A 22,579-nucleotide genomic window follows, 5' to 3' on the forward strand; every position below is an offset into this window, starting at 1 on the left:
TCCACGTCAGATTTCCCAAAGCGGTGCATTTGTTTACATCAACATTTACAGCTTCAGATCGCTGTTAGCTTCAGATATTGTAGAAACGGTGCATCGCTGATTTTCAAAACGTAGCAAAACATACATATCTGCGCATATGAGCCATATTCTTCCACCCTGAGACGACTCAGTATGAGCAGCCGGGCCACTTAAACAACTGCAACTGTGATCCAGACACACATATATTACGGGCTGTTACTGCTGATTCTCGCTTTTGTTTAACTTCATCATACTTACAGTTTGCGCATACCATAAAGTATTATTAGAGAAAACTGTGCTCGGCTTGAGCCCTCACTTGTAGGCCGTGTAGTTCTCTTGCAAAAACGCGGATGCCATCGCTGACACCGTTGGTAACTGAGCGAGTTTATGCTGCTGTACCGAATGCACTGTCTCTTCTTTTCCGTTTCATGTAGAGGTAAAAAGTGCTTCTCTGGAATTAAGAAATGTGTCAGCATAACAACACACACAGACCCACCATCCACGCGAATGCGACCGGCATCGTTGGGAACGGTGACCAAAGTACAAGATGCTGGCACAGCGCTCTGTCGTGTCGCTGCTTGCCGCTTATTGTGTACGTTCCGTGTGAAGTGAAGAGTAGCTGTCAAATCCCACAACTGAACTATAAGAGCGGTTTCCTTCATCCTGACTGCTTAATTTAAGTTCAGGTCCACGGGAAGCGGGTGCACGAACTCGATGGGGTGAGGCCTAACCCAACCTTCGCTAAACAGGATCAACATTGGCTCAAATTTCACGTGCGCGGCTTGAGAGGACTGAAGCTTGTGCATTTCAACTTCGAAGGCATGTCGACGCATATTAAGCGCGAATAATTATATATACAAGTGAATGAGCTGCAGCTGTTGTGTTGTTGGTTTGACGGCTGATCGCGTAGGGTTCTGTCAAGCTATCATGGTCGGCACGCTGATTTTGTTGGGGCTGTGGACAAGAAAGCCTGTCGCGCTGTATGACAACTCGCACCCGTCTGTTGCGTTGTTGTCAGCCTGTTATGATCAAATGGCCTCAGTGACACAGTGCTGAATAGTTGTCCAATTGTCGGCGTCAGCGTGTTGTTGGTTTCGTACCGACCCAGTGTTACCATGCCTTAAATGAGTACGTGAAGTCGGGCATGCGCTGCCACCCCCAGCAAGAATGGGCTGACTGTTCAAGAAGGCTGTGTCAGCAACGTGTTTTTGAAGTGTCGCCCAAGTGTAACACAGGGATTTATCGATAAATGTGACAGCCATCAATGCAGGGCGGTAACTACGTGGTTCACGGTGCAGTCCAGATGAGCCCTGGCCCTTTTCTGTTTTAAAGTGGAGTTGCAGTCTTACGTTGCGCACGTTTTCGGCACCGCACCGACGTCGAGCTACCAGTAGAGTTTCAATGCGGTACGCAGCACAAGTGTTCGCTGCAGTGAGCGTCCATGCGATTTCTTTTTTTTCCGGGGTAGTTTCCTCCCCGATATCTGGCCGCGCAGCTGCATGAGTGTCCCTTCCAATACGTTTTGCGACTAATCCGCTAGGGCAGAGTGCATGCGCAGTCGCGCCGTGAGAAAGGTGGATTGTGAGCGTAGCCTCTGAGATTGGCTGGCATGCAGTGTGTTCTTGCGTGCGCCGCTGGCTCTTGGGGGCCACACTTTGAGTTGCTTAGTACACTCAGTGGTACACTGCAGAGGCCTCCAAACTGTAGCTGCAGATATTTCCGAGGCAGTGCCTATGAAGTATGTCAGTCTGGATAAAATTATGTACTATTAGACAGAGCTCTTGTCATTTGGAATCCTGCCATGTGCCTGTACAGTCTGTCCATTGTACTGCCTCTGCAGTGGGTCACTGATTTCTCTTCTGTCTGCTTTCCCCCAGAGAAGTCGGGTAGGTTTATTCACTGCTTTCTTTTTATTCTATTGTGTCATGTTGTGCATGGCTAATAACAACATCGCACTGAAAACGAAGACAAAGGAGGACGTAGATACACCACAAGTGCTGTGCAATAGAGGATAGATGAGATGCGGCTGATCTTTAGGTCTGCTTGGTTCTTTTTGTCTGTTTGTTTGCATGAGCATCTTCACAAAATCCCTGATCCCCTTGCATGGTAACATCGGCCCAAACAACATGCGATGAAATTAACAAATGGTAATGCAAGAAAAAGGTCAAATTAATAATAATTTATTGCATATAAACACATCAAATAAATGCACATTGAAAAACCAGTTACTAATAAACACTACATACTGTTTACATAGGTAAGAAAAGCAAGAAATCAAGGATTAGTTTTAATACAGCAATGAAATAGTAGTTGAAAATGATTTCTTTCGTTTCATGACTCATCATAAATTAGGGAATCAAAAGAAAATGAATAAATAAATCATTTTAAGGAACTACAAAAGGGCCACACTGAGCATTCTCAAGACAAAAAAAAAATACTGTAACAAACATTGTGTCAGCATCCAGCTTGCAACAATGTTACCTACATCACGATAGCTTTTGGTTATGGGGGTCTTTTATATTGTTCTTTCAAATGAATTCAATTATCTTACCATCATGTGTAATGACATAGATTTCATTGGTAGGTATGCTGTCTTTTATCAACTCATGAAGGTGCCTACTAGGATAACTAGCTTGTTAGCAAGTATTTTAGAACCCGCCGTGGTTGCTTAGTGGCTATGGTGTTGGGCTGCTAAGCACGAGGTCGCAGGATCGAATCCCGGTCACGGTGGCCGCATTTTGAGGGGGCCACCGGGTACTTAACACCCATGTACTTAGATTTAGGTGCACAGCTTTTTCTTTCATCCATGTGCTTCTGCGCTACTGTCTAAGTAAAGTCCTTTTGAACCCCGTGGTCCACATTTTTGGAGTCCCACTACTGCGTGCTTCATAATTAAATCGTGGGTTTGGCATGTAAAACCCCATAATTTTTAGCAAATATTTTAGACCATGAACTGAAGACAGGTAAATACTCTCTGCTTTTACATCGGTGTGTGTGGTATTGATGGCACCTGCTGTCCTGACTGGGAGCTTACCATTATCATTGAAAAGGAAAGTATATAATCAGTGCATTTTACCAGTGCTGACATATGGTGCAGAGACTTGGAGACTGACAAGGAGGCTTTAGAACAAGTTAAGGACCGCTCAGAGAGCGATGGGATGAAGAATGCTAGACATAACTTTAAGAGACAGAAAGAGAGCGGTTTGGATCAGAGAGCAAACGGGTATAGACGGTATTCTAATAGACATTAAGAGGAAAGAATGGTGCTGGGCAGGTCATGTAATGCGCAGATTATATAACCGTTGGTCCATTAGCGTGACAGAATGGGTACCAAGAGAAGGGAAGCGCAGTAGAGATCGGCAAAGGACTTAGGAAATTAGGAAATTTGCGGGTGCTAGTTGGAATTGGTAGGCACAGGACAGGGGTAATTGGAGATCGCAGGGAGAGGCCTTCGTCCTGCAGTGGACATAGATAGGCTGATGATGATGATGATGCTCATTCAAAGAAAGAGTGAATGAGCAAGCTAGTTTTTTTCTTGTATGTAAAAAGATATAAAAAAAGACTTCATGGCACCCCCTGTATTCAAGCCCACGCCATCTCAGTTTCTCAGCAATTCTACTATGCCATGTCTCTGATCTTCTAGCAAATCGTAAGTTATCCGTATGTTACGTACTGCTAACTTGGACAACACATAGTGAAAGCCACACAAAGTATTTACTATGGTGCAGTTTCACTGAAGAGTGCATTTGGAAAATTGACTGGTTCCACTGTTATGGCAAATCTGTCAAGATATTGACCGTGTACTTGTTTGTCTTTATCGGGCGACACGTCTCACCGCCTAAGAAATGTTATCGCATAGCGCAGGACGCGCCTGCATGTATCCGAAGTTTCTGGAATGTTATCGATGGTTCCATCCGCTGTCTGTGACCGAACCTTGTGTAATCTGATTGCATGTGTGCGCGACGTGAATAATGTAGAACTTTGTGGAAGGCACGCAGGTCCCAGCAATTACTCTGGAACATTCGACTACTGATGTATAAAAGCCGATGCGCTTGACCCGCTGATCAGATTTTGGACGATCGCCGACTGTGTTCACCGTTTTTGTTGAGCATTGAGTGTAGCCTGTTTTTTTCTGGGCACAGGTTCGCCCAATAAAGTTAGTTTTGGCATTCACAGTTTTGTTGCTCTGTCCTCAACCGTCACTACCACGTGACAATATTCAAATGCAGCAACAAATAGGTGCAATGGCAAATAAAGAGGAAATTAGAGAATGGAAAGATTTTTACCGCCACCACTTCTCCTTTTTTTTTTTTGCCATGTGTTAATTTGTTGTAGCATGGAAAAAATGGACAAGGCAGTAAATGAAAAGGAAGCAAGGTAAAAGTTCTTGTAGTGAATTGCTTAAATTTTGTCCTCAATTGATTTATGTAGTCAAAAGTTTGTGGCCATTACTTGGATGTGCCACAGGTAAAGGTGAGCGTGGTACACAAGTGTCAGAGAAGTAGTGGCTGAAGGCAGGGTGTCACTTGCCACTCCATTTTTGTGGCTACCAGAATGAGTCTAACAGATATCCATAATGGTCTCCTTGTTTGATTTGATGTACATGTAGGGTGTTCTGGTCCCAATCAGAATCTCCTGTCTGGATTGGTAAAAGCTGGCTCAGAGAGAGAAAACCCTGTAATGAAAGGCAGAGATTTTAGCGTCACTGACATGCTACTGTGTGTGGGGAAGGGAATTGGGGAGAGAAAGAAAGAGTCGCAAAAAAAAAAAAAAAAAGGACTGAGTTAAAGATAAGCTGGCTCAGTACAGTGCAGTAGCCATTTGGTATAGCCAAATTCATCTACCCAGGTTGACTTGCACACTTACTGCAAAGCACAGATGCGTAACCGTCTGACAAGTTGCTGCGTCAATGGGTTTGCTCGATTCAGAATAACGTGCACGGCAGCACAAACGAAAAGCTGCATGTGGTGCCAGTTATGGAGTACCGGGTTGCACCCACTCACTGCAAGGTTCAACGGTGCACTACACCGCGGCGGCGCCTTGGCTTGCACCCCGTTCACTCGAGCACGAGGGTGCACCGCTGCACCTCGGGGAATCGAAAGCCTAGGTGAAGTGCACCATTAATAGGTGCAGAGAAACTGCAGGCCACGTTGTCTGAAACTGCTATGCCACAGCATTACACTGCTTGTGTTAACGTAATTGGCTGTGCCTTTAGAATTTTGCATGTTCTGACGCTTTCATCACGATCACTCTCGCACCTCGTACATCGTTCACGTTTTGCAGCCCACCTCCGATTCGTTTGAAAACACAAACATAATAATAGCGGATATTTTCGTCCCGGATTGAAAAGTTAAACAGCCTTTCATCGCTCGTAATCGGCGCGGCTTATCGGGCAGACGACGGCTTTAGGCAACGCGCGGTATTTTCGCACGCCCGATCCGTACTCAAAAGCTTGGCGAAGCAATAAAGCCCGACTATTATTATTTCCGCTCGCCGGCGGGGCTGTTCGTTTATCCGGCCGTCCGTTTCGCAGCGCCGTTAAAAAGCGCGACGCCTTTTGAGCAACGCGGCTTTGACGCGCAGAGGTGAAACACTGTCGAAAGGGCCTGTCAGCGGACGGCGGTGCGCGCACGCGCGCCGTCGAACAAAAATGGTGGGCGCAGCGATGCGTGCGAAAGTTCGCGGCGCCTTCTTCCTCTTTGCTGCTGGGGGCTCGACGAGTGTGTCGCTCCGTGGCCAGCCGCGTCGCGGTGGTTTCCCTCTCGTGGCCTGCGCGCAAGCCGAAGGGTGGGGTGCGCCCGTTAGCCGCGTAGCTCTCGGGGTTGATGGCTGGGTGGCGCGGGGGGACGTTGTGACTCGCCCGACTTTGCTCAGCCGTCGCGGGGTGCGTCTCGGGCGAGGGACGGGCGGATGTCGAGTGCGCTTCGCGCGCCGTCTCTTGGCGCCGTGAGGGTCCAGCAACGCGCGTAATATCGCCCTCGGATGTGTCCCATCTGGGGCGCGATGCGTGTCGACCCTAGCAGGAAGGAACGCTCAGCAAAATAAAGAAAAAATAAGTGGTGGGATGCGGTTACTTGCGGTGGACAAGATACGGAAAGCTGACATGCAGGTGCACATTTATGCGTCTCTCTCTTGGCCTTTCTTTTTTATGTGCCTAATTTCAATCGTCATGCTTATAGATTTAGCTCTTTTTTTACACTGAAAGAAATCAGTCAATTTGATCGACAGTTTTTCTACGCGTTAAGTGTTGGTTTTAGAATTATTCGACAAGCAACAACACATACTGTATGCAATGAGCAATGCATTTTAAATATTGGTTAAATTTAACTATTTTTGGCACATTGGCGGGCGGGAGGGGGTCTGGAAAGAAGTTCAACAGGAGATATGGTTGAAAGTAGCCTCAGGCAATGGTTGCACGTCCCCTATAAAACAATGCAGAATTTGTGATTTGGTTGACTGGGCAACATTATTTTTAAAAGAGCAGCAGTGAGGACCCGGAAGCTTCCATCGCATTACCTAATCTTCTGATACATCTATGCCGTCTTAAAGGGACACTAAAGGGAAACAATAAATCAGTTTAGACTAATGGAGCATTGTTTGAGAACCCTGCAGGCAGTCATTTCAAAAAGATAGTTTGGTTATTAGATGAGAAAATGAAGGTCCAAGTGTCAGTATTTGAATTTCGCGCCGAAACCCCAGCGCCGGTACGTCAGCATGACGTCAGGGATCCCAAAGTATATTTTCGCATTTGGGCCGCGTTGGCTGAATAGATGTTCCCGAAACTTGCAATGTTTAATATTTGGTTCCTTTAGAACACACTGTAGTCAATCTGTACCACTATATATAATTAGTAGGCCCTAGAAGATGCCATCAAAATCCATGACGTCACAGCCCCCAGGTGCGGGACCTCAAGTAGGCGTCGCCACCCGTATTTCGTTCTTGCGCTTTTTCTGGCTAACCAAACGTCTTATCGTTGTAAGAGTGGTGCTTTTGGTGTTGTAGAACGGTAATTTACTGATGCAGAAGAAGTCATTTTTCACTTTAGTGTCCCTTTAAGAATGACTTAATGATTGGTACATGCTCAGGCGTGCAGGTTGTTTTGATGATTGCATTCAACTAATATCAAGTGCAACATTATGTTTCCCACTGTGGGTTCCCTTTGTCCATCAGCGTTTCGACAGTGTATGCACAGCATATTAGGAGCAATTTTCCTGCTTGTGGAGTTTTCACTCACACAAGAGCATACAGTCAATTTGAGAGTGACATTTCACAGAAGCTTGATTTATGCCCTTATTTATTGCTGTACAGTACTGCACTACAAGTACTGTACGAATCATGTGAAGGTTCTAGTGCCAGTCCAAGGTACACAACTAGGGCAGCTTGCTTGCACAGAAAAGCTGATGGAACATAATAATCAAGTATGGGGAGAGGCTTGTGCATGCTCCTCAACCTGACAACCATTGCCTCGAGAGCCCAAAGAAGGAGTAAAAATTTAACCAGCTGTTGGCTACAATGGGTAAACACACATGCTCCGTGCACCATAGGTGCTTACTTGCTGGTGCATTTGTAAGTAAAGCCCTGGCTCACTCAAGGGTGTCACCATGGCTAATATTCATGCCACCCAATTTGCATGATAATTTTTTTGCATGGTCTCACTTACAGAAGCTGGAAACTAGGAACAGGGCACATATATTGTGTATCTAATTTCTTTTTACTCTTGGTACTTATACTACAAACAGCAAATTAATACTGTCAATCTTGCTTCTTAAGGTACTTCTTTGAAGTTTTCCATAAGAATTCTCAAAATTTCTTTGAGCAATTATTTCTGCTTTACTTCTATTTAAAACACCAGTGATCAGGATACAATTTAATTAGGAGTAAATGATGGTCTGAAGTTTGAATAGGTTTTGAATATTACACACTAACTATTCGTATTTGTACTATTCAGTATTTTTGAACATTGAAACTAACCAAATATTTCACGACGAAACCGTCCGTTAAAGTCGGGTTACTGTTCTCTGTCTGCTAAACAAACCATCGCAACTTATCAAAAGTAAAACAAGCACAAAAGTTTTCGAAGTAATGCAGAAAGAGTGGCAATGCAAACTTTGTTCTCTATTTCGCGCCAGAACCTTACATGAAAAACTTATTTTTGCTTGTTGTCTAATTCAATGTTTCATGCAGTCTAGTCATGTGGCAGTTTTTTTTCTTTTATGCTGCAACGAGTGAAGTTTTACTTGAAATCAGCACTCTTATGTGTGTCGATGGCACACAAGTTCTTCAGCAGTTCTTTTGTTTCTTTTTCCACAGCTTGTGATCTTTTTTTTAACAACCGTTCGTTTAGAGTATTTGGAAAGCTAGTCATACAACAACCATTCATTCTTGGAAATATTGTGTGTAACGAGACTCTAATGATGTTGAGAAGCAATTACTGCAGTTAATTTATGTGCAATTGAGAATCTTGTGTTTGACAGTGATCCTAATTGTCTGTGATAGTTGGCTGTCTTTTTTTTCACTAGTCAGTGCAAGCGTGGCACCTAACTGTACCGAAATATTTGTGCTATAAATATATGTGTATATGTTTGACTATTCTATGTTTGATACTTATTATTCGTATTCTATTTGTATTCGAAAAGTTTGATATTCACCAACCTCTGAATTTAATGTATCTAAGTTGCGATTAATATGTCTGGAAATAAAACCTTAAAGCATGAAAACATAAATAATGAGCACCTTTCGAGCGGTAAGGAAGGTGTTGAAAGGATGCCAAGTGAGTGGGGTCTTTTCTGGAACCCATCTTGCATTTATTGGGTAAAAAAGTGTGATTGAGAAATTGAAGGCTTAACTTTCCATTTTAATTTTCATGCCCAAGTGTCGGCGCCGGTATGTTTAATGAGAAGTTGTAAATTCTTTTGTGAGAAAACGTCCACAAAGGTTGCCTGGTTGACTATAGTTTTACTATTGAATTATATATGTAAACTTTTTTTTATTAACAAACAAATAATTGCCTTCATCCAAAGTGCACCTCAGTCTTTTGCTAAAGAAAGCTGCGCCACACGAAGAATAGTAGACGGCACATGCTTCCGTTTTGTAAGAGCGGTTGCTATTGGATCAGCCTTGGACGTTCAAACACATTGTGATAACTATTGTCTTGAAATGTCTAGTTTTGTGAAAAATAATAATAGGCACGAAAAAAGCATTGCAAACCCTAATTGTTGTAAAGGAGCCAAGCTTCCCTACATCTTTACGACTGCTTCATTATTAAAAAAAAGGAAATGGTGGGAGGGGGGAGTGGCACAAGCTTTTCCTGACGCACCTTGTGCCACAGCAATGACTTGTAAGTGGACTGGGTAATGTTGGATGCTTTTTACCATTCCTGTGTTGAGTGGACCTTGTCCTTGACATATCTTTCAAAAATGCTGTGGGTAATTAAATTAAGAGAGTGTACATACTTGCTTTCACAATGTACAGAGCATGCAATTGTTAAAAGATTACATTCACATGCCTAATCCATCCTGGTTGGGGACAACTCCAAGATCTTTCTTTTGTATGTTTGCTTCATGTCAATGTACCTTTGGTGAAGCGCTCGCCTGTCTCAACGTGCATTATTTAGATTAACCTTTAGTTTCACGATGGCTTTTTACACTTTGATTGTGCTCTAGCCATGTTCAATAAGGTTTTGAGGAAAGTAGGCACTGGCTGGTTTGTTGAGAGAAAAGGATTCTAGAAAGCCTGAGGCAACAGTGTGAAGTGCTACAGAAACGACAATAAGAACAGGAGGTCGACAAACTGGGAAAGCTGGGAATTCTCAGGAATTCTTAATAGTCTGGAAGTACTCGGGGAAAACTAGGGAATTTGTGCTTCTATCAGGGCACAAAGTAAGCTTATAGAGTGTAATTTGTAATAGTACAATGACCTAGCCCATGCAACTAACAGTGCTTTCAAAAGTGGTGGTTGGCTTTCTTAATTTGCTTGTTTAGGAGAGGAAAAACATTATGTTGCTATTTACTCTCACTGTCTATCTCATATGTCCTCATTTTCTTTTTACAGCCATGTTTTCTTAATATTGTTTTTCATAGCTTTTATTAAAAGACTGTACTGTTGGAGCTTAGATCAATTTGCTCCGTAGAAATGCATTAACTTAACAATCGTACAGCAAGTTCATGGCATCATTTCTTGAGGTCTTGAGCACGGTTACTGTGCAAGCGCCTAAACAAAAGTGCCAGAGCTTCTGTGCACAGTGTCAGAGTATGCAGGTCGCTGAGGTCGACACTAGAGTAAACCTTTACCTATGCATTGTGGCTATTGTAGCATTTCAAAGCTCAGATGAGCAAGCCCCCTGCCTCTCATGATCTCCAGGGTTTACATCACAGGAAATGCAGTAGGAGCCTTGAACCAGCTACGTCCATGAGTACAGTAGGCTATATAGTTCCGACAAAGATTAGCCACAACACAATCACAATACTGCTAGCCCCTTTTTCACATTACAATTATATACTGCAAGTATAGAGCAGAGGACATGCTTTCAGGCTAGAAAAGTGCAGTGTTTTATGTGGCTGCAGCCAATATTCAAGAGAAGAGTCTCTGAAGGATTTGTTGTAATTGTACCACAATTCTAGCAGAAAAACTGTAGGATATTCTTGACCTGTGCAGAAAAACTGCTTGCATACTGAGTGAAGCAAGAATGCTTCTAATATTTTTGAGAGCCTTGACAGACTTTATGAACAGGTTGAGTGTGTGTGGATGTATGTGTGATCATTGTGTACTACCTACCCAACATCTGGAGTAGTATACCAAGCATCTATCAATCAGGCAAACAGCTTTCATTAAGGACAGCACTTCTCAGGCCAAAAAGAAGCTCCCACTTAGGTGTCAATGTTGGGGTTTATAGTGACTTCTATTGTGTGTAGTAGAACATGCACTTTGTGCCCCTTGATAGAAAAACATCCTTGCTGAGTAGTTTGTGGCAGAAAGCTGTCACGGGGTTGTGTTTCATCCAAGTGTACTCGCGTGTGTTTTCTCGACATGCAGATATCCGGCAGCAGCTCGGGGAGCAGCTCAAGTGCCTGGACGTGCGGCTGGAGACGCAGCTGGCGCTAGTGTCCGAGATGCAAGATTACTTCCGGCGCCGTGCTGAGGTGGAGCTGGAGTATTCACGTACCCTGGACAAGATGGCGCGTGCTATTGCAGTACGCCACCGGTCTGAGCGACCTCGGCGTGAGCTCTGGCCGCTTTTCTCGTCACACGGTTGCTGGGAGCAGCTGGTGACCAACGCACGCCGCCAGAGTCGCGACCACGCTGCCCTGGCCGAGGTGTATGGTGCAACACTCGTGGCTCAGCTGGCGCACCTGCTTGAGGACGTACAGCGCATCTACCGCAAGTGCCGTGGAATAGGGGCTCAACAGCATGAAGAACTGCTCAAAGTGGGTGCTTCTTGTACAGCTTCCTTTCAGGTCATCTGGAGCTTACACCCTTTTCATTACTGTAAAGCTTGCTTTCCAATTGGGCAAGCAAATGGTAGAGTAGTCATTCTTACAGTCAGCAGGTACAGGTGCAGTTTGCTTCTCGTATAACATGGAAAATCTCAATGTGTCTCTCGTAACAGAATTATGCACAAATAGTGTAGCCCATCACTGCCAGTTTTGACTGTTTAATGCTTAGTAGGCAGTACTTTCTACTTCATTGTCCCGGGTCATTGTTGACACTTTGTTGCACTGTCTTGTAACACAACACGTTTTCTATTTTGGAACTATGTGCCAGCATTGTATAATCAACTAACCTGTATTGCCATTTTGTTGGCCATTGTTGATATCAGCACATTATAGTTAAATGTGACATAAATCACGAACCTGTTGAAGTCTGTTAGATTTTCTTTATTTTCTCACTTGTCAAGTGTATCCAATGTATTAAAAAAGGTAGAAGAAAAGAAAAAAGAAGTTGGTGCGTTGTTATGCTCAGGTATTGCATGAGCTGCAAGCGGCCATGAAGACGTACCACATGTACTGCACGTCAGAGGAGCAGGCACGTGCCAAGATGGAGTTGGTGGCTGGCCAGAAGCGGCGGCTTGAGGCAGTCGTGGCTCGGGAGAAGCTGGAGCGCAGCAAGCGCTTCCGGGTGGTGGCCAAGGAGCTGGCCAAGCGGGCCGCCAAGCACCGGGAGACGCGCCTGCAGTGCCTCAAAGCCCGCAACGAGTACCTGCTGGCCCTTGGCGCTGCCAATGCAGCCGTCCACAAGTACTTCGCCGAGGACCTTTCAGACCTGGTCGATGTGAGTGGACTGTCCCAGCAGATCCACGAGCATGCACCCAGAATGGATTCAGAGCATGTACTAATTGCACTGTGAAAGGGCATGCTCAAGTGTGTAGTCTCCCGTTAAGACAAACTCGCGTAAGATGAACCCTCGGTTAAGATGAACAGTGGAAGTCGTTTGTTTGGTTTCCCATAGAGTCAGTGCAAAAAAAAATCTACTTAATATGAACACTGCACGTGCGCTAATCGGTTAAGGTGAACTTTCACGGCTGGCCGCGCCTTACCCGCGCAGCTTTACTCCACCATCCGAGGAGCACTTTAGGGGTAAGAAAGAAAAAAGAAAGACAAAAATGAAAGATTTTCTGCGCCGTCGACAATCTGTGCGACACGGGGAGACGAGAAGACCTAACCACCTCAGTGTTTCTGCGAAGGTTCCGCTGCTCCTCCGCTCCTCCTCTCCCACCCTTCCTCACTCACTCCTCTGTCTCCTCCCGGCCCGGCTACAATAATTAGCTGCACTCTCAAGTTCATTCTCTCCTTTGCCTTTCCATCGCCGAACCCTCCCCCTCTGCCCTGCATAGCGCCGATGCGATGAGCCTTTCATATGAGGCATTTTCAGCGCTGTGCTACTCCCCTTCCCCCCCACCGCAGCACTTCCCACAATGATCTCTCCTCTTTATCGCCGCAGCAGGTTTGCGTCGCACTGGCTTTCCCCGAACTTGCAGACTGCAGGGAGGAAACAGGACGCAAAAAGAGAGAGGGAGAGAGAGAGAAAGACCAAACGCGGCCTGGCCAGTTAAGCCAGCGAAACTAGGAAAAAAAAAATGCGAAGAGAAAAAGGGAGAAGGAAAACCAGCCAATGCTATTTCCCAATGGTGATCACGTGATAGTGCCGTCATGCCAGTGCTACCAACCTCCGTGCGTTTGCTGACCGCCAACTACGCAGTAGGCATATCCCTTCTTTGTGGCATGCGATCCTCGTGGGCGCAAATATAACTGGGACTGACAAACTAAGGTTGCTGGTGATAGGGAAGTCTAAAGCACCACGCTGCTTTAAAAACATAAAAACGCTGCCGGTGACGTACATGGCTAATTTGAAAGCGTGGATGATGCAAGTGCTTTTCGAGCAGTGGCTTCAGGAGATCGATCATTACTTCCAGAGAGAGAAGAGAAAAGTTCTCTTTGTTGTCGATAACTGTCCCGAACACGGTCACGTTGCCGGACTTTCTGCCATCCGTCTGGAGTTTCTACCAGCAAATACAACTGCGAAGCTACAGCCCATAGACCAGGGAGTAATCAGCAGCTTGAAGAGGCACTATCGTCGCTCTCTGTTGCAGAGGATGCTAATTTGCATGGAGAGCCGTAAGGAGTACACAGTGAACCTGTTAAGTGCTGTCCACTTACTCACAAGTGCCTGGGGACAGGTTACTGAAGTGACCATTGCCAATGCCTTCCACCATGCGGGGTTTATGGCGCCTAGTGACAGCTCAGCGCAGAATGACTACAATACTATGAGTGAGGACTCTACTGTGAACTTGGAGGAGAGCAGCATTGTTTCTACACTGAGCAATAAGGGTGTCTCCATTGACATGAGTGCGTATGTCAGCATTGATGAAGGTGTTCAAACATGTTGGGCTGACACACTGGAAGCTCGAGAGGTGCTCGACCTGCCATCAGAAACTGCTGCTGACAATGACAGCATGGATGTTGTGCCTGAATCTGCACAAGTGACCTGCAATGCAGCTGATGCTTGCTTGGATACTTTCGTGCAGTTTTTCGAACAATGCGAGGGCACTGAGGAATATCTTAGAAAATTAAGTGAGATGTCTGCATTCGCAGTAGCCAGGCGATTTTCTCGACAGGCACAAAAAAAGTATATATATAACAGACTGGGTAACAGTCAGCAGTGCCTGATGCCTTACTAGGGCAATGTGTAGTATACCACTAGTAGTGCAATAAATGCTTATATTGCAGTTATTTTTTCCCTGAAAGCCCATTTCATTCATTTGTTCTCATATACGAGGTATTTGGACACACACACTGCATGCTCAAACATCATTTTTAGAAGCACTCCTGATTAGACGAACTTCTGATAAGACGAACACTTTTCATGATCCCTTGGAGTTCATCTTAAAGGGAGTCTACTGTAGTTTCTTACGGTACTACTGAGAAGGAAATAATGTGTGACAAAGACTTGCACACTCAAAAAGCATTTTATCACATTTGCAAATAACATTTAGAGCTGGCCAGCTAGCCGTACAATCATGAGAGCCTCCTTGAAGAGAATATGCTAGGTTTACTTACCCTTCCAGTGCACAAACAATTATGGGATGTTTTCTCTGTGTCTATGCTTCTGACAAGGGCCCGCTCGCATGACATGAGGCTTTGATGTGCAGGGAAAACAGCTGCCTTGGGGGACTAGGAATCCCACAAGTGCTGTCAGAATGAGTTTCTTTAGTGAAGCCACAACAATTCCAGGATATGAGAGGCTTGGCTTGTCTTGAACGTGACTTGGGCCTACAACATGGTGATGGCTGAGCAAATGAAGCTTTTTTATAATTTACTTTTTTTAAGTCTTGGTTCTCCTGCATTATAAATGCAGTTATGTTTGCTCACATGTAGAATATGACAAGTAAACTAAGAAAAGAGAAACATGTAATTGGTACCGATGCACAGCAAATAAAGAGAAAGAAAACACTGAAGTAAATGCAGATTTCTGCCGGCGTGTACATCGCCATCTACATGCTACCTTTCATAGAGAACAGGATTGAAGACTGAGAGGCCTTAAGAGGAGCAGAAAGGTGGGGAAAGGAAAAAGGCCAGAAAATATACGATCAAGCATGCGCACAGCCTCAGACGGCCTTGTTGAGGAGCATCAGCTGCAGCTGTGGGAGGCAAGTGCTGCCTTGCACATTCTTTCCATCTTCATGGGGACTGATATCATTGAAGTCTTTAATGTGTTCAAAATATGTAATGCGTAATAAATAAGCAAGTAAGCAAAAGAAGAGAAAACACTGTAGTAAAAACAAAGAAAGGAAAGAAAAGAAAAAGAAAAGCAAGAAAAGGTGCCTACCGGTAAAAGAGGTGCAAGCGCGCTCCCTGCCTGGTGCTCGGCCTTTGTGGGACCACAGCACTTGGAAAGGAGTTTTTTGTCCCTAACCCGAAGACGTCCTCACCTCGATAGGTGCATTTGAGACACCACATGAAAAAATTGACACCATGGGAGCGACCCAAACCTCCTTGTCAAATTCAGTCAGAAATAACTTGTGCTTTTCAGCCATGTGTGCTGCAATGAAGGGTCTATACCAAGGAGGTTAAAAAAATACTGCTGGAATGGAGGGAACGCCCGTCAACTGAAGCTGCTGCGTTGCCATCTTGCGGGTGCCAAAAGCATGCCAGTCGTCGCAGCTTACATGTTTCGGGTCATTGTATCTTGCCCTGCACGGTGCAGTGCAGACCCCAAAATGTGCTATCGCGCTCGGGTGCTTCTAGGAAAGTTGGTGCGCAAGCAGTTCACATGTTAGCGTTACCCTTCTCGTTTAACTTCACTAAGTCCAAACACCTGTTCACATAATAGAAAGTTAAAACACCTTTCCTCGCATTTATTTCTGGCCATGGAGAGTATACCGGTTCAAAAAAATCAGTGAAACAATAAATAACTAAAATTAAATAGTATAGTAATTAATTACTACATGATTTGCTGACCTGTTTAGTGAAAACTCTTTGGCATATCAGAAACGCTAGAGTGAGCTCTAATTGAGTTTCCAGCATTTAAAGCAGAGTTTTTAGGCATTGAACTCAGTGTATCAAAAATGATATATTGGGCTTTGTGGTGTTAAATAAGGTTGCAGGTTAGAATTGCCTTGCTCTAGAATAAAGGAAAATTTTATGTTTCAGGATTAAAGGAGACGGCCACCACCAAAGTTCAGAGACCTTCCATGCTATGAGGATGCTAAAGCACTGGCTACACTTGATGATAATGAAGATAATAATAAATACTTATGCTTGTTGCATATGTGCTGCTATTTCTCATGCTATGTTTCAGTTTTCAATTGTTTTTTGTTCTGACAGCTTTCATGATTGATTAATTTCTACACTACCCTAAAGGTGAATAAACGCTAATTATTGCGGAATTTTTTTTTCTACTTTGTGGCAGCTGCACATTGATGCCAATAAAATGGAAAAATGCCCTAGTACTCGGATATCTGCGATCCAGAGACCTCCAATATGACTCACCTCATAGCCCACAGTGTTGCATTAGAACTTGAAAATGTGTTAAACAAATAAAAACCACTGGAAAATTATGCGAACAGCGCTGCGAAGCTTTTGGCAGGCTGCTTTTTGCCTCCCGCAAAATCGCCGCTACCAGCTTCACCCAGGCCCATAGGCCGGTATAGGCGACTTCAACTACAGCAGTTTTTCTTTAGCCTTCTTGGTCCATACTCACATGCATTGCAAACCACAAGAACAAATGAGACATGGTACACCAAAGTGTCAAGGACCAGGATGGCTTCTCGAATCTCGGCGCTGATAGTACTGTTCACGAGCTTTGAGGAGTGGTAGTAAATTCTGGAACTCCTGCTCATATTTCGCAATCTTGCTCTAGAATGTCGAGCGAAAAAGGTAGGGACCAAGGCAGGTGACTTGAATGAGGTGATTGTTCCCATCGTGAGGAGTTCCTAAGATATAAAGTCGACTCTTTGCATCCTCTAGGCTACTCTGTGATGAAGAGGCTAGGAAGTCCAATGACTCCTGTGGCAGCTGGACTGACTGGAATGACTCCCCGCACCACATGGTTGGGCAGCGGCCTCAAAATTTCCATGGATGCCTTTTCCTTTTTGTTAAGTTATGTCAGAGCTTCTTGCCGAGTTCAAGCTCTGGAATCTAATTAGGCGAATCATTAGTGAAATGCACCTACACGTGCACTATGGAATGTTTCCCAGTCGCAGGCGAGACAAAGGTGATGGTGTTGGAGGATGCAGAGCAAGCTCTGAGCTTTCTCCAGGTCTTTTCTCTAATATATTTTCTCCAAGTTTAGCAGCCCGCCTATGGTACTGTTCATATTTGATACAGCTCTATGGTCCAGCATTAGTGGCACCCTTCTGCTAAAAAATTAAATCCAGAACACTGATCATTGGTGACGCTTTCGGGGTGCTCCGCTCTCCAGTGATGATGCCAGCCTGAAGCACTGGCTTCCCAGCTCTTGAATGCATGCGTACAGCAACACCACAGCACTAATTTTCCCTTTAGGTAATGGTGAGAATGTGTAGCTCATGCACCATTACTTACAGAAGCACAGCTGTTGAAATCGAAAGCATGGTGAGCAAGTGGAAGGAATTGTGTTCTCGCGCTGGCATGCTCTCCATGTTGGCCTTTTCACTTGTGTTGACAATGGCATGCATTATGTTGCTGTGATTATTTTTGAATCACCGTTTAACTTGCAATTTGATACGTTGATGCCCATCACAGTGTGATGTTGTTCTGTTTGTCATTGCGGCTTTAATGGGCATGTTTATTTAGGTTCTTGTGTTCAAGCTAGTGATTGCAGTCTGATGATACAGAGCTCAACTTTAAATAAGGTGTTGTATTTTGACCATGAGTGTTTTTGAAGTAACTGGTTGAAGGAGATCCGTGCTATGTGTATGATCGGTAGAGCACATACAGGGCATTATTGGGCAGCCTTTAGTTGAAGCAAAATAAGCTTCACAGAAATATTGACTGCAAACTAATTGAACCTTACTGAGTCACCTGACTGGTCAGGGTAAGCAAGCTTGTGCTCTGAATAAACAAGGCACTTGCATATTCTTAGGCCATTATCAGGCGTTGCAGCAAGAATGTGGTGGCTGTTCTTAGCTCAGTACAGAGAAAAGCGATGATTGTGTCCACCCACATGTGCAGTGCATGGACTTTGGCTTCCACATGTGCCTGTCGCGGGCGCTACGCACCAGCTGCAGTGCGGAGGAGTGCTTGCAGCGGTCACTGCAGCAGGGCTGCCAGGCACTGGCACAGCGCGTCTCCGACCTGGACTCTCGTGCTGACAAGCAGCGCTTTCTCGAGGGCCACCACAATGCCTTCATGGTTCCCCGTCGATTTGCCTTCCAGCCCCACCGTGCTGACACGGAGGTAAGCCTCCTGAAGGAGGAGTGAGCCTTTTTAAAATGCAATGCATACTTATGATGCTCAAATTGTCTCCTGTGTCGAAGCCTTAATTTTCGTAGTTGTTTATGCCTAGTAGCTCCTCAATAATGGAAACTCTGCATGCTCCGAGTCAGGACGTGATCCAGAAAGGTTAAAATAACAAACTTCTATGGGGAATAGGGGCACTGCTTAGTGCAATCCTTTTTTCACAGCATGGTTTGCAGTGGGGCTGTCTGCATTCACGCATATCCTGGCACAAAGTAGACAGATTTACTCTTCTTGTAAGTGTGGACCAGTCAGTGCTCTTAAATCAAGTAAAAAGAAGTAGTTCGTTTGGCAAACAGATACTTTAAACTGCTAATTAATGTGTGCTGTTGTCAGGCACACTAAACATTGAGCTACTGCACAAGTAATGACAGGCATCTTTTACAAGTGGAGAAGGATGGGCAGGAACGCTGCTGGTGAATGAAAAAAAGCAAGCAGATTGTCCTTTGTTCTGAAATAAAATAGCAAAAGGGAAAGAAAGCCACGGACAGGACAGGGAACAGCACAAGCTTTAATTTATTCTGTATCATAAATCGACTTGGCCCAACAACACATCTTGTTAAGTTGTCCCTTGTGTTGTGGCTTTCACAGTCCCAGCAGGTGAGCTTAGAGCACCCAATGGAGGAGGAATTAGAGCAGCGGCTGAGCCAGCTGAACAAGCGCCTCACTTCCCTCTGCACTGAGAACGACGAGGTGTGGAAGACGCTGGAGACAGCCGAGAGCTCACTCCTCGACATGATGGCAGCACGTGAGATTGACTGCCGGCCTGTGTTTGAGGATAGTCCAGCTGCACGACCCCCGCCCCAACCTGAGACACTGGCGCTGAAACTGCGGGCCGACAAGCAGGAGACCGAGGACTTCTATCTCGAGGTTAGAGGGTGAATAAGTTGTGTTGTGTAATACACTGGTAGTGCCTGAAGTGTCTTGAAGGCTGAACAGTTTGCGGAGGATGCTTTCTGTTTGGGACTTGCACTGTTACTGTTTACAGTCTTTTAAGATTTGCAGGCATTACTGAATTAACAAATGACACTTTCAGAGGTATTGAGCCTGTCCCTGCCAAATGCTGGCATTTCTGAACAGCAGTCATGCAGAAAGTGGGCAGTGTAGATTTGGTTTTCTGTATTCACTGTGTGTCCTACATGCCACAAGCACGTGTGCACATTTATTGTTTGTGCTACGATTGAAAGTGGCATGCAGTTAACTTTATCATTATTATTGTAATGGAATCTCATTATTCGAAGCTCACTTAATTCGAACTTCCAATTTATTTGAACTGACGCTGTGGTCCTGCCAACATTATCTGTATTTCAATGTGCAAAGACGCCTCATAATTAGTTTGTGATGGTTAATGTGAACCTACTGTACCGGGACTTCTGCCCCGGCAGTGCAGCCACGCACCAGCTGCTGCTTCCATCTCTCATTGCAAGCATTGTACTTTGGTGTGTATAACTCGCACCAAGCATTTTTTAAAGGTTACAGTAAAGTCGGGGTGCGGGTTATATGCAAATTTCACCTAGAAGTGGCTTCTTAGCAGCCCATGGTACGCCGCCATGAAGTCGCACTTTCGGAACTCGTCACTTATGTGTTAGCTCTGTGCACAAAGCGCTGCCTAACGCAGCGTCGCATGCAAGTCCACCATTCAATAGAGCTTCCTTTAATTCGAACCCCATTTAATTCAGACAATTTTTTGGGCCCCTTCGATTTCGAATTATCGAGATTCGTCTGTATTATTATTGTTTAGGGGATTGGCCACAAGTCATATTTGGTAAGAAAGGTGAATGGAAAGGGGCATAAAATATGTACATGCAGCTTTGTATGATGCAGGTTCTGCAGCGATGAGTTTGTGAGTTGGTCATGCAGTTAAATGTTGCACTTGTTGTTACACTGGGCCTAAATGCACAGACAGGCTGACCACATAAGTGCGGGTGAAGGTGAGCGGGGGACCACCTTATGGGACTGCTAATCATTCTTGTAAGACATCCACAGCATCCCAGAGAACTTTGTGCTGTGATTATTATGCGATAATTCAAACTTGCATAATTCTATATGCCTGTTACTTGAAGCAAATTTCAGAATGTCAGTTGGGTGTGTTCTCATAGCATTCAGTGCCTGTGCTTTCACGCCACACAATTGTGTTGAGCCTTACAATTATTCCAGTGTAGAAAAGTAGAAATATACCTATAAAGAAAGGGGTCAGGCAAGGAGACACAATCTCTCCAATGCTATTCACTGCATGCTTGTAAGGAAGTATTCAAGCTGTTAAACTGGGTAGGCTTAGGAGTGAGGATTAGCGTCGAATGTCTCGGCAACCTTCAGCTTGTAGATGACATTGTCCTGTTCAGCAACACTGGGACAAATTACAACAAATACTTGAGGACCTTAACAGTGAAAGCGTAAGAGTTGGGTTGAAGATTAATATGCAGAAGACAAAGATAATGATCATTAGCCTGGCAAGGGAACAAGAGTTCAGGATTGCCAATCTGCCTCTAGAGTCGGTGAAGGAGTATGTTTATCTAGGTCAATTACTCACAGGGGACCCTGATCAAGAGAAGGAAATTTACAAGAGAATAAGAATGTATTGTAGTGCATACGGCAGGCATTGCCAGATTCTGACTGGGAGCTTACCACTATCATAGCAAAGAAAGGTGGACAATCACTGCATTCTACTGGTGCCAACATATGGGGCAGAAACTTGGAGGTTGACAAAGAAGCTTGAGAACAAGTTAAGGACTGCACAAAGAGTGATGGAACAAAAATGTTAGGCGCAACGTTAAGAGATGGGAAGAGAGCAGTGTGGATCAGAGAGCAAACAGGGATAGTCCTTACTCTAATTGACATTGAGAGAAAAAAATGGAGCTGGGCAGGCCATGTAATGCGTTGGATGGATAACCAGTGGACCATTAGAGTTACAGAATGTGTGCCAAGAGAAGGGAAGCACAGTCCAGGACAGCAGAGATCTAGGTGGGGTGATGAAATTAGGAAATTTGCAGGTACAAGTTGGAATCAGTTGGCGCAGGACAGGGGTAATTGAAGATCGCAGGGAGAGGCCTTCGTCCTGCAGCGGACATAAAAATAGGCTGCTGCTTCTTCTTCTTCTTCTTCTTCTGCTGCTGCTGCTGCTGCTGCTGCTGCAGCTGATGATGATGATGATGAAATCAAGTAAATGCTAGACGCCCTTTTTTTTTTTCTCGTGTGGCCTGCAGAAGTTCAGAACGTACAGCCTAGGCTGCAGTGTGGCGGCACGGCTGGAAGCTAAGGCGGAGCTGCTGCGGGCAGCCCTGCAGCGTGAGGGGCTCAATACAAAGACAGAGACGTTGCAGCCTCACTCACGGCCTGCTGCCCGCAAGAAGCGCATTGGCCGCCAGGCTGCCCTAGCAGCCAGACATGGTGGCCAGCCTCGGCTGTTTGAAGGGAGCCTCGAGGAGTACCTGGAGGTAGGTGGACCAGCACTCACACTGGAATCTTTTCAGCACTTGTTGCTGCCACAATGTACATACATTCAGTGAAAACTGAAAAGTGCAGTCACCGCAGTGTAAGGCATTTCGCAAAGTACATTTATCAATATGCGACTTTGGCTACAGCTCTCAGTGATACAATGTGAACTAACCTGTCATTTAGCGGTCTGCAAATACAGTCTACTTCCATTAAGCTGACCCTGATGGGACCGACAGAATTGTTTAAGTTTTCGGGCAGGTCTAATTAAACAAGATAATAAATAAATAAATAAATAAATACATAAAAAGATGCAGAAAAAATTTCACAACGCACTGCTGATTCATTTGGCAGTATTCACCCGATTTTAAGACATCCCTGAATCAAACGCACTCCCACTTACAATATGTCCAAAGTAGAAAACTAACTTAGAAGTAAAATTAAAGCTCCTAAACAAAGCAGACATTTAACGCATGCCCCATTTTCTTTCTTTTTTTTTCCTAGAAGAATGGGCAAGGATGCGTATTGCACAGTGGCGGCCAGTTTCCTAAAATCAGTTTCACCGCATAGTTTTGCTTTAAAGTCAGCTTTGCTGCAATATGGTTACGTTATGCGTCAAAGTGGAAGATCGCCATGAATGCGTTTTATCGCTCAATTTCTTTAGGGAATGGTGCTCATTGGAATTGCTTAAATAATGA

At 44.8% G+C, this 22,579-nt stretch overlaps 1 protein-coding gene across 1 annotated transcript in view; it reads left to right on the forward strand.

The window, feature by feature from the left end:
• LOC126526946 (SLIT-ROBO Rho GTPase-activating protein 1-like) overlaps positions 1 to 22,579 on the forward strand; it is a 61,332-nt gene that overhangs the window by 3,757 nt on the left and 34,996 nt on the right. Inside the window, 5 exon segments of the mRNA XM_055068479.2 lie at positions 11,050 to 11,441; positions 11,977 to 12,285; positions 18,165 to 18,389; positions 19,041 to 19,319; positions 21,653 to 21,883. Coding sequence (XP_054924454.1) covers positions 11,050 to 11,441; positions 11,977 to 12,285; positions 18,165 to 18,389; positions 19,041 to 19,319; positions 21,653 to 21,883 — 1,436 coding nt within the window.

Source organism: Dermacentor andersoni, chromosome 9 (genome assembly GCF_023375885.2).
Source record: "Dermacentor andersoni chromosome 9, qqDerAnde1_hic_scaffold, whole genome shotgun sequence".
Lineage (NCBI taxonomy): Eukaryota > Metazoa > Arthropoda > Arachnida > Ixodida > Ixodidae > Dermacentor > Dermacentor andersoni.